The sequence below is a fragment of the Lepidochelys kempii genome, chromosome 1 (genome assembly GCF_965140265.1).
Source record: "Lepidochelys kempii isolate rLepKem1 chromosome 1, rLepKem1.hap2, whole genome shotgun sequence".
NCBI classification, from domain to species: Eukaryota; Metazoa; Chordata; order Testudines; family Cheloniidae; genus Lepidochelys; species Lepidochelys kempii.
The window spans coordinates 327262247-327275181 of NC_133256.1; the positions used below are offsets into that span (position 1 = coordinate 327262247).

Below are 12935 nucleotides of genomic sequence, written 5' to 3' on the forward strand. Positions count from 1 at the left end.
CTTACAAGAAACGACTTAGGTGCCTAAGCTGCCTGACTCCAAGAGAGGGGTTCCTGTTCTGTATTGCTAGCAGATATAGGTGACTCCCAGCACTCCAGACCTAGACCCCAGACTTATGTCTCCATAAGAGTGGTTGGGTTTAGGACACACCCCTCTAATCAGCATCTTTCATTGGCTATCTTCCATTGCTCCCCACCTAGCATGCTGGCTTTTAGAATCACATTCTGAGGTGCCTATCTCTCTCCATTCATTGTATAGGGACTTAACTCAAGCTTTGTGGATTGCAGTGATGTTCTTGTGATTTTCTAGCAGCCTAAATTTTAGGTGCCGCAATGTTTAGTATCACAACACCTATGTCTCTTTGTAGATCCAGGCCTCATTTCTTACTCAAGAAAGATGGAATAAAGCTATCAGAATTTGGTCCCAGATGCAGAGTAGTGGAAATAAAGGTTATGTCTTCCCTGCAAATATATATATATATATATATATATATTGTTTATATTTGACAATGGAATGACTAATGCACATTAACTATCTCACTGTAAAATCCTATTGGAGACAAGGTACTGTAATTTTTACCACTAGATAGATAGGTGAGGTCAACACTACCCCTGTCTGTGGTTCATATTACCTAGCTGTGAAGCTACAGTGCCTTGACTGCACTAGAATTTAACAGTGAGATAACTAACTCACATTAATAATCTCACATTAAAACACACCTTTATTTGACAATGAAGACAAAGCTGAAGCTAAACAAAATTCTACAGCATCTCATAGGAAAATATGACTTCAGTGTGATTCATCTTTCACAAACTTTTAGAAACAGAGGTGAAATGCAAATATTTGTAAATTGTTATTCCAATTTAGCTTGCAGTATTTAAAAAAAGAAATCTAACACTATATTTCAGGAATAAAGATTTATAAATATTTTATAAGTCTGGTTAAAAGGGTGTATATATCTATATCTATCTATCTATATATATATAAGCTAAATCTGAGTCCAAGTGCAAAAGCTACAGTTTAGAGATGTCATATATTTATGACTCTTCCCAGGGGATCTGGGGTCCAGAAACCCAATAAATGGAAGATGCTGATTCGTATGTGTCTTCTTTTATTAAAATGTTTAATGGGCCTCTTATCTCACACCAATAATTTTAAGTCAGTATAATTGTACTAAGAAAAAGGAGTATTTGTGGCACCTTAGAGACTAACAAAAAAGAAGATATTGTTAATGTTACTCACTTTACTAATTTCAGAATACATTGAGCCTGAGAGTGTAGTGGAATGGAAACGGTTTATACAAAACGAGAGAGGGGTTGCAGCATTGCAAGGCATACTCTCCGAGGAGGGCACACAGCAACATTTTGGGTAAACTTTACAAAACCTAGATAGCCTGTGACACGTTTTCACTTAATTAAAAAATGGCATGCCAGTAACTATTGCAGTCTTGCTGCAAAGTGTTGCAATGCATACTGTTCGGATAGATGTCTAAGGGCCCGATTCTGCAGTCTTTACTCAAGCAAAACTCTCATTAACTTACATGTCTGAGATTTTTTCCTGTTGTTTTACACCTTGTATAGTCATTAACACTTGCGCACAGTGCTGTAAAGCTCTAACAAGTCAAAATGGTAGCATTTTACACACAGTTTGCACAGGTACAAATATATATACGGTGCAAGAGTGGAGACTGAGGCCACAATGTCTGTTGGCTTCAATAGAATTACTCTGGATTTATATAGGTGCCACAGCGCTTAATTTGGCCTACCTTGTATTTCTTGGTCATACATACATTGGCTAAGAAGTTCAGAACCCATGGTTTCACCCACAGTTTTTATGATTCCCTCTCCCCAAATGCTAATTACAATATCTATGCTCGTCTGTGGTAGATGACTCTTGAATGGCTGAGAAAGGAGATTGAAGACAGAGCCCAAAGGAAGGACTGATTGTTGAGGTACTTTGCAGTGTTAGTTTGAGCTTTTGTTGCCTTGAAAGGGATCTGACTTAGATGCTTTCAGCCGAAGTATGAACAGGGGCAGATGGACTGCAGGAAGGGCTGGAGATGAAGATTGTCTGCAGCATTATGGCCTATTGCAAGTGGGTGCTCTGGCATCATAAAATCCTCCTTCCATCCACACAGAAGAACATTTAACATGGATTTGAGGATGCTTTAAGTCTGGGCTAGTTAGCATGGCTGAGGATATGGGCTTGAGATTGGAATTTGCTTCAGCCCAGACAGGCAAACTGCCTACTTTGCAGTGAAAATGCAGACTACTCAATCCCAGATGCTGTTAGTCCTCCAGTCCCATCCCACAACTCTACCTGGGCAGTACTTTCTTGTGGAACTCCTCCCTTCTTCTGCTGTGCATTTTAACCCTGTTTGCCTGCTCCATTTCTGCTGCACCTCCACAGAGATCTCATCTGTGCCAAACTGGGGCTATGTTTATACAGTTTATGAATTTTGGTTAATATTGTGCAGTTGGTTTATGAAAAGCAGCTGTACTGAGTGCCTATATGTATGAAGATCTGCCAGGTCCTGTAGCAGGTTCACGGCAGACAAATACAAGGAGCTAGTGGATTCAATTATACTATTCAGGTTCAAACAGCTGGCAACAGTGGGTGAGCTCAAGCCTTGGAAATCCAGTTTAGCTCACTCTTCTGAAAGGAGAGGGGGAGACAGAAGCAATGAAAACTTATCAGGAGCAGAACAAAGGCAGCCAGCAGACCAGGAGGAGTTTAAATAAAGGAATTCACAGGAATAGAGGGAGCCAGGCAGGAAGAGGACACGTGGGGCAGAAGAAAGCAACAGAAGCTAGGTAAAAGGGAGATACCACCCATCATGGAACAGCGGCAGGAATGGGACAGCCTGCCTGTGGTTCCTAATGACACCTAAGGGAAGGCTGAGCTAGAAAGGGAAATGTGTGCAATGTTTGTTGTTTGTATGATTAAGTAAAGAACATAAATGTGTTAGAGTCTGCAAAGTTTGTGTGTTAACTGCTGTGTGCCCCTGAGAGTTAGACTGTAACAAAAAGTTTCACACCTTTGGGGTAAAGTTCCAGGAGAGGGTATGTTTAAGTCCAAGGGCATTCTAAAGCTCACCATTGTGCACAGAGGGGCTAGGCAGCTGTATAGGGCTCCAATTCTCAGGAGGGAGTGTTAGGCTGTAGGTCTGTACTTCCAAGAGTGTGCCTAGGGATCCTGAGACTGGGGCAGTGGCTGGACTGCATTCATGCTCTGTAGGCTTAAAATAGCCGGGGGAGCAAGGGACACAGCATGGATTCCCTTCACGGCAGTCCTAGTGAGTGGCCATGAGGGAGCACTTGCTAGGATCTGTGACACCATCCAAGAAATCCTCCTGTGCTGGCAGTTTGCCAGAAGCTGACACCTGTCTCCTGCTAAAGCTGTGGGGTAGTATCAATAAAAAACATAATTTAGATAAATGTACCCAACATGAGATTTTTATGTTTACTAGGCAGGAAAGAAATAGGAAATGGAGAGGCAAAGAAGTCAGCTAGGTGTGCTATGAATCACTTTGTGGTTTGTAGACTGAATTCCTTAATAACTTTCTCATTAAAAGTTCTTGTTGCCAAATGCTGTTTGCTTTCACCTGCAGGACTGCCTGCATTAATAATAACTCCACTTGGAAGTTATTTACATATTGTTCTCATGTCATGGCCACAGACAGCAGCTTCATTCTAGGTGAGATTGAGTGAGTTTTCAACCTGTGAATGAATTTGTAGAGTGGCTCAATTTAATGCACTGTTAAGACCCACAGGATAGCCCACCAGAAATCCATTCCAGCTCAAGGGGTAGTACAGCCCTATTGTGGATGTAGTTACATGGGTCTGGCATGGGTAAGGCTTTGCTGTGGGGACACTCCACCCAGACAGGGCTAGCCTGGCTGCAGTGAAAACTTGGCTTTTCTACACTAGGAAATTAACTAGAATTACTGTTGTGGTATGTTTCAGAGTAGCAGCCGTGTTAGTCTGTATTCGCAAAAAGAAAAGGAGTACTTGTGGCACCTTAGAGACTAACAAATTTATTTGAGCATAAGCTTTCATGAGCTACAGCTCACTTCATCGGATGCATTGTGGTATAGTTACTCTGCAATAGCTATTCTAGAATGCTTTTGCACTTTAAATTTACAACCTGCTTTAATATTTAAAAAACAGGCTGAGGTCTGGTCTTTGCTTAAAATTTAGGTTGACACAGCTGTCAATCAGAGGTATAAAAAAACCCACAACCCCTGAGTGATGTAGTTATGCCAACCTAACACCCTGTGTAGACAGCTAGCTTGATGGAAGAATGCTTCCCTTGACTTAGCTACCATTGCTTGGGGAGATGGTATTCCTACATCAATGGAAAAACCGTCTGTTTAGGTTGTGTCTACACTATGGGTTTATGCCAGCATTGCTACAGTGATGCAGCTATGCCAGTATAGTCTCCGTAGTGTAGACATACTCAGGCAAAACGAAGATTCCACCCTAGACTCTCTAACAAAAGCCATTAAGATATATAGTAACTGGCCTGAGGCTCACACAGGGGGTAGGGCTTTGAAAAAAGGGAGTTTCTCTGAGAGGGGGGAAAGTGTCTAAGAGAAACACTTTCTGGAAGGCTAAGAGCTCTTGGGCTTACTAGAAGAATGTAAATGGGTATGTTATGTTCGTGTAACTCAAGAGGGAAGCCCATCTAACTTAACTCATAGCAAAGGGTAAGGTTAGATGAGTCTAGATATGTATGTAGGCTGCTTGTTTTAAATCCCTTTCTCTAACACTTTGCTCCATTTGCTAAAAAAAAAAAAAACTACTTGTTTTAAGAAGGCTGTTTGGCACTGTATAGCATTAGTGACAGGCTTCTGAAACAGGTCCAGTCAGACCTGCACAGTAATAAGTAGTGGGCAGGTAGAGAGTGGCATTCCAAGGTCATGGTCTAAGAGAGGGAGAATTGGGTACTTCCACCTCCAGACAGGTAAGGGCTGCAGACCTAACACCTTAGGGGGTACACTCAAAGAGAGCAAAATGGGAACAGAGGTCTAATCAACTCTGTAATTGTGATGTGTTCTTTATGGTCTTTTATGTATACTACAAATTATTAAATAAACAAGCATCTTTCGTGTGTATATTTTTATTTTATATGTTACCGAGAACTGAAGAAAAGTCTGCCAACACTAATTATAAAAGTCTAAGTATACATAAAAATGTTAATGTCTCGTGGATTTAATAACTGTCTATTCCCCTTTTCTAGTTATTTTCTGCTGGAAAGCTCCCAGGCACCAGAGTTGCTGCGCTGAAGGCGAAGTACACCGCTCTGCATGAGACTGTGATAAGGTACAATACTTGCAGATTTTCAGTATATCAGTTCTTGTTTCATTGTGAATACTTGATTATAGAGATTAGCCATGGCCATAATTCCTTTTCTGAATTGTTTCATTAGCCAAAACATTACATGCTTAAAGTAAAAATCCCCCAGTGCAGAGGCGCTGCACAAGATCATATACATTGTTCAAGACCCGCTTTACAGTGATTGGACTTAAAAAAGAAAGCAGAAAGGTAAGAAAAAAAACCTAATATGGTTAAATGGCAAGATTTAAGAGGTAATTTTGACCTAAACAAGTATCTCTCAGAAATCTAAACATAGTGATGGCAATGGAAGAGCATAAGCTACAGTGGGTGAAATGTAATGTAAAAATTAAAAGAGCTGAGAGCAAATATGTAGAGCAAATAGCCAAAGATATGAAAAACACAGAATAAGAAATTATTTTGGTTTATCAGAAGTATGTAAGCGGTGGAATAGTCCCGCTATTGTGGGGAACTTTCCTGGCTTCTGCGCTACCCCAGTGAAGTGGGCTAGCGAAAGGATCAGAGTCCTCACTCCCACTTCCTTTTCCCAGTGGCCTCCCTGCCCTTGAGGATTCCCCTTCCACTTTCCTTCTGGAAGAGTCCTTGTAACCCCAACAAGGCTGGGCCCAGGATTCCCAGGGGGCTCGACCCCCAACCCTGCTGTGGTCACTAGGACAGGGGCTAGGGTGTCCCCACTCCAGGGTACTCTCTCTGCACTGGGCACTTCTCTGACCCACTGACCATTACATACAATTTAAAGCAAATGCAAGTTATTTAATTAACAATTAATTTTAAAAAGAATAAGGGAAAGTGAGAAAGGTTAAAGGAAACACATCAAGCTGCTCTGTGGCAGAGAACATCACAAGCAGTGTCTCTGGAATGTCAGGGCAGTTCACAGTCTGTTCCTTGTATGTCCCAGGCCTTCTTCTCAGACCCTGGCTGTGCTGTAGGGATGCTGTGGGTTGGACACTTGCTCTGGTAGTGGCCACACACTCTCAGGCTCTAAGTGGTAGGACCCTTCTTCTCAGTGTCGCCCCTGCCCTGTCGGGGTTACGATCCAAGCCTGGCCTGCAGAGCTTCTTGGCTGAGGCCTCTCCCCGTGCTGGGCCCACTGCCCAGGGTCCCCCTCGCTCTCTCTAGCTGCTCACCGCACCCAGCTCCAGACTGCTCCAGCCCCAGCTCCACCACCCTGTCTCTGCACTGCTGCTGCTCTGCCTCCAGCTCCCTGGGCTGCTTCTTTGGCCCCTCTGCCTCTGGTTGCTACAGCTCTGCTCCCAGGACAGGTCTGCTCTGCAGGCTGCTTCTGTGACTCTGCTCCCAGCACTGACCTGCTTCCTGGGCTGCTTTTCTGGCCCCTCTGGCTCTGGTTGCTGCAGCTTTCTTCCCAGGGCAAGTCTGCTCTCTCTGGGCTGTGCCTCTGGCTTTGGGGCTGCAGCTCTACTCCCCAGCTTAGCTAGGGACCCTGCTTTCTCCTTAGCTCAGCCCCACTCTGTCTGGCCCAGGCAAATCCAGTTCACACAGAGGACGGGACCTCCCTGGCCTCCTGACTCCCTGATTAGCCTGCTCACCCTGTCATTCAGGCTGACATGAAGCATTGGCCTCTCCCCATTGTTCCTGGAGGCTGTCAGTCTCAGGGTCCTGATTCCCCATTGACCCTTCCCCCTTTTTAGTACTGGGAGCTAGCAACTACAACACCCCCACTGAATGTTAGTAAGGGGGCAACGGTCCCCTTACAAGTAGGAAACCTGAACTAATAAGGTTTAAAGGGCACACTTAAGGAAGATAAGAATGTTGCTGAGACTCTAAATAGTGTCTTTATATCAGTTTTCACCTATTTTCACCTTATTTGAGGGCTTAAATGATGTCTAGGCCTTGTGCTGACCCTTTGCATAGGAGTGAATTTTACCGAGTGGGAACATTCTCAGTTACTTTAGATAGGATTATAAACAAATTGAGCTTCAAAGTGTAAGCCAAACACTGTTAGGTTGTTCCATAATTGTCCACTATGGGATTTCTTGCAGCTTCTCTTGAAGCAGAGGGTACAATCTGCTGTTAGGTACAACATACTCCATTAGATTCACCTTTGATTCCGCACTGCAATTCCTATCTTACTATTTTAAAAGTTGCTTCACTTTGAAAGAGTCATTAACTTGAATGAGATTCCCTGTTCTTAAAATGGGGATTACCACTGGAACGAAAAATATTTCTTCTCAAAACAGAAAAATCTTCTTGAAAGAGCTTAAATAGGATTCAGGTTGGTATGTAGGGCCTCACACAAGACCTATGCAGTACAGTGAATTTCACCCTTTAAAAGCTAAAATACAACTCATCCGAACACTACAGATTCAGTTCCTGTTACAGAATACATTCTTAGTTCCTGTTGAACTATGTGGTTTTCATATTTTCTTAGAATAGGAAGTAGTTATCTACCTTGAAGTGCAATGAATTGAATTTTTTCTGTGTGCCATTTCAGCTGTCTGTGCTATATGACCAGTTTAATGTTTTGCTTTTATACTAGTGCCTGTGTAATTTGAATTTCTATGTTTTGGTTGTTTTAATATTTCTATAATGTATCCAGTTGTTTGGTAAGCTTCATTTTGGTATATCAAAATTGTCTGAGCTAAAATTTGGTATATAAATTCTCCATCTGGGAGATTCCAAATTCCTTTTGCTTTTTGGGTTTTTTTGTGTGTGGGGGGGAGGCATTCACTTCTTTTTAATTAGCAATGGTCAAATAGTAGTGCTTTGATTGTTTCTGATCTTTTGTGAACCTCAAAACCAGTTTTAACTTTTGAATTTGAAATTTTCTACGCTGTTAGTCAATGTGGCTGAACTTCTTTTAGCATAATGTAAAATTAATTTGGTAAATTTATTCGTATTCAGAAAGCATGAACAATAATTCATATAACAAAGATTTCAGTACAGTAAATTGCATAACATGAAGGTCTCATGATTCATTTATCATTGTAACTATTCCATAATAAGCAATGCATGTTAATAATAGTCTTACTCTTAAACATCAACTATTACAACAAGCAAAGTCTGCTACATTGATGGATTTATTACAAGACACTGTGTCACTATATACAGCCAGACGTTGGTAATACAAGCAAAGTCAGGCAATTCATCAGTGATGAAGTCAGGGAGGGTAATGCACACTAAACAGCATAATAAACCTGCAGATTAGGATCACTGTCCATCGTTGCACTGGGCTCCTAGAAGAAAATTAAGCTGGAGGGATAGGCAATAAATAGTGGGGCCAGGATTTAACCTTAGATGAATTGGAGTTTTTCTGCTGACTATAATGGGCCAGGATTTCACCCTGATATATGGCCTGTATTTTTCTGTTGGTGATCTTCTTGCCTCATGCCTGTCACCTCTCTAACAACAGGGAATGGATAAATGAAAGAATCTCTCTCCTAAGAGCCAAATCCCTTTCCTGGCTTGCAAAATCTCCAGTAACATGAGATGCCACTCCACCTTTTCACTTAATTGTGGGTTACACATAGGATTGTACCCACTGAAGTTGAGACCTCAAGTAATGAAACCAGTTTGGCTTAACAGTGAAATCTTCGGTGAGCTTAAACAGAAAAAGGAAGCTTACAAGAAGTGGAAACCTGGACAGATAGGAGGAGTATAAAGATATTGCTCGAGCATGCAGGGGTGTAATCAGGAAGGCCAAAGCACAATTGGAGTTGTAGCTAGCAAAGGATGTGAATGGTAACAAGAAGGGTTTCTACAGGTATATTAGCAACAAGAAAAAGGTCAGGGAAAGTGTGGGACCCTTACTGAATGGGGGATGTGGAAAAAGCTGAAGTACTCAAAGCTTTTTTTGCCTCGGTCTTCACAGCCAAGGTCAGCTCCCACACTGCTGAGCAACACAGTATGGGGAGGAAGTAAGCAGCCCTCATTGGTGAAAGAACAGGTTAAGGACTATTTAGAAAAGCTGGACATGCACAAGTCCATGGGTCCAGATCTAATGCATCCGAGGGTGCTGAGGTAATTAGCTGATGTGATTGCAAAGCCATTGGCCATTATCTTTGAAAACTCGTGATTCCCTAACCCTATATACATGAACAAGTAAAGCCCTACCCAGAGGCCTTGAAAACTCATGGCGATCAGGGGAGGTCCTGGACAATTGGAAAGAGGCAAATATAGTGCCCATCTTTAAAAAAGAGAAGAAGGAGAACCTGGGGAACTACAGCCTCACCTCAGCCCCTAGAAAAATCATGGAGCAAGTCCTCAAGGAAAGCATTTTGAAGCACTCGGAGGAGAGGAAGGTGATCAGGAACAGTCAACATGGATTCACCAAGGGCAAGTCATGCCTGACCAACCCGATTGCCTTCCATGATGAGATAACTGGCTCTGTGGATATGGGGAAAGTGGTGGACGTGATATATCTTGACTTTAGCAAAGATTTTGATACCGTCTCCCACAGTATTCTTGCCAGCAAGTTAAAAAAATATGGATTGGATGAATGGACTATAAGGTGGATAGAAAGCTGGCTAGATTGTCAGGCTCAACGGCTAGTGATCGATGGCTCAATCTCTAGTTGGCAGCTGGTATCAAGCGGAGTGCCCCAGAGGTTAGTCCTGGGGCCAGTTTTGTTCAACATCTTTATTAATGACCTGGATGATGGGATGGATTGCACCCTCAGCAAGTTCACAGATGACACTAAGATGGGGGCAGTGGTAGATATGCTGGAGGGTAGGGATAGTGTCCAGAGTGACCTAGACAAATTGGAAGATTGGGCCAAAAGAAATCTGATGAGGTTCAACAAGGACAAGTGCAGAGTCCTGCACTTAGGACGGAAGAATCCCATGCACCCACTACTGGCTGGGGACCAACTGACTAAGCAGCAGTTCTGCAGAAAAAGACCTGAGGATTACAATAGATGAGTAGCTGGATATGAGTCAGCAGTGTGCTCTTGTTGCCAAGAAGGCTAACGGTATATTGGGCTGCATTGGTAGGAGCATTGCCAGCAGATCGAGGGAAGTGATTATTCCCCTCTATTTGGCACTGGTGAGGCCACATCTGGAGTATTGTATACAGTTTTGGGGGCCCCCACCGCTACAGAAAGGATGTGGACAAATTGGAGAGTCAAGCAGAGGGCAACAAAAGTGATCAGGAGGCTGGGGCACATGACTTAAAAGGAGAGGCTGAGGGAACTGGGCTTGTTTAGTCTAGAGAAGAGAAGAGTTAAGGGGGAATTGATAGTAGCCTTCAACTACTTGAAGGGGGTTCCAAAGATGATGGAGCTCAGCTATTCTCAGTAGTGGCAGATGACAGAACAAGGAGCAATGCGGGAGGTCTAGGTTGGATATTAGGAAACACTATTTCACTAGGAGGGTGGTGAAGCACTGGAATGGGTTACCTAGGGAGGTGGTGGAATTTCTATCCTTAGATGTTTTTAAGGCCTGGATTGACAAAGCCCTGACTGTGATGATTTAGTTGGTGTTAGTCCTGCTTTGAGCAGGGCGTTGGGCTAGATGACCTCCTGAGATCTCTTCCAACCCTAATTTTCTATGATTCTATGAAACAAACTGCTAGTTGCTTAAATCCTCCCACAAAAATCAAATTTAAATAAACATGAATGCCACTCCCACTCCTATTCCACCACTACTCCACCACAGAGTAAGGCAGCCCATCATATTTTCCCCAGTCTATTTTATAACACTAGTCCCATCTTGTAGTATTCCATTCACTTAGAGTTGTCTATCACATGGACCATGAATATACACCAAGTCCACTGTAACTGAGCCTAGACACAGAGAAAAAGAGAGAGATCCTGATGTTCCGAGGGGTGCCAGGAGTGTCCCATTTTATATTAAATGTTATAGGTCAGCATATGAGATACAATAATATAATTACAAGGTTTCTTTCTGGTTCCTTTTTAATGTATGATCCTAAATACTTTTATTTAACACAGTTTACAGGAGTCAGAGATCCAGCTGTTGCAGGAGGCAAAACATTTCACTGTAGAAATAGAACAGCAGAAACAGGCACTGGAAAAAGCTGATCAGTTCCCAGAAGGATTTACCAGTGAAGTCTCCAGGATGAGACAGCAACTTCTTAAATATCAGAATGAATATACTGCTATTAAAGAAAGAGAGTATGAACTTCAGTACAGGTTGAACAGGTAGGTGATGTTCAGGTTCACTTCTGTGCAATTTTTAAATAACTCAACACTAAAGAGATAATATGCAATATAACCCCATTTCTCCCTGTATCTTTGATTGGATACATTATTTTCCCTCTAAACAGTTATAGTGTTGCTGTGTCATATTAAACAGTTGCCATGACTTTCCCCAGAGGTGACTACGTGTCAGTGGTGGATGTAATGACTCCTGAATGTAATCTGTATATCATTTTAAATGTATAGGGTACTTTGGAGTCCTTTGAGGTACTGTATAAATATGAGATTAAAATAATAATCTGTTTCACTGTGTTCTACAGACTTTGGTAAAGACTATTACTGGAGCATATTGTCCCATCATTCTGTTAACCAAACTGGCACCATTATTAGGTTTCACTGGGAAACTTCTATTTTTTGGACTGTTTTTAGTACAAATGAAGCAAAATGTCTCTGAGACTCAGCGATTGGGCTTGTGTTGAAATGATATGATAAATATGTTTGCCTTCAGAACTAACTTTTTTAAACCCCAAAGTCTATACATATTCAGCCCTCTCTATTAAAGTAATAAAAGAAAATGTAAGCTATGTCTATACCGTCTGCAAAAGAAAAGACTAAATATAGTCATTTGTTGTGGAAAAAATAAATGCTTGACATTCTCTTGAAAGGTTGAGTCTTGTAAGTACAGCTTTACATTTTAAATAGCTGGGTTTGGCTGCAAAAAACACTGTCTGTGTTCAGATTATCTTTCCACTTCTATTCCATAGAGAAATGAAGTATAATTGTCATGTAGTGTACTTGAAACTTTTATAGTACAATTACAACTGAATGCTATCTCTTTCCAAAAAAAAGTGTCTGTGTATATATGTGCTAATGGAATACAACCCATACAATAATTCTTCTTTGAGTAGTTGACCCTATGGGCACTTCACTTCAGGTGTGCATGCCCACCCTTTTGATTGGAGATTTTTGGAAGTAGTGTCTGTAGGTCCACACCTGTGCCCTGCACATCCTCATGCTCTGGTCTGAGGGTATATAAGGCAGGGTGGACCCCTGCTGCTCAAGTTCCTTCTCAACTGCCTGTGGCCTGAGATAGAGTCTTGTGTGTCCCTTAATTAGCTTGCTAACTCTTTTTTTCCTTACTCAATTTTATTTAATCTATTTTATTTTTCATTTGTTTTCTTTGCACTCTGTGCATTTGGGGGGATACCTCTCTATTCTTTTTTTCCCAGTAGCGGCGGTTTCCTGCCTACCTTGGATCCCTTTGTTTGGGGCCCTCCACTCTGCCCCAAAACCACAGGGTTCAAACCAGACCAGACCTGTAAAAGGTCTTTTCTTTTCAGTAATGGACGTTCTTGCTGCCTCCAGGAGCATGCACTCCATCAAATTGTAAGGTCTGCTCTGGCTTCAAGAGCAAATCTAGAAAGCTGAGGGAAGACCAGTTCAAGTATTTCTTGGGGCCTGCT

At 42.1% G+C, this 12935-nt stretch overlaps 1 protein-coding gene across 5 annotated transcripts in view; it reads left to right on the forward strand.

Annotated features, from left to right (window-relative positions):
• Nucleotides 1-12935, forward strand: part of CCDC146 (coiled-coil domain containing 146) — a 127317-nt gene that overhangs the window by 65232 nt on the left and 49150 nt on the right. For all 5 annotated transcript variants that reach the window (XM_073328559.1, XM_073328561.1, XM_073328563.1 and 2 more), the window contains exons 3-4: nucleotides 5242-5324; nucleotides 11266-11475. In XM_073328559.1, coding sequence (XP_073184660.1) covers nucleotides 5242-5324; nucleotides 11266-11475 — 293 coding nt within the window. The remainder of the gene's footprint in view (nucleotides 1-5241; nucleotides 5325-11265; nucleotides 11476-12935) is intronic.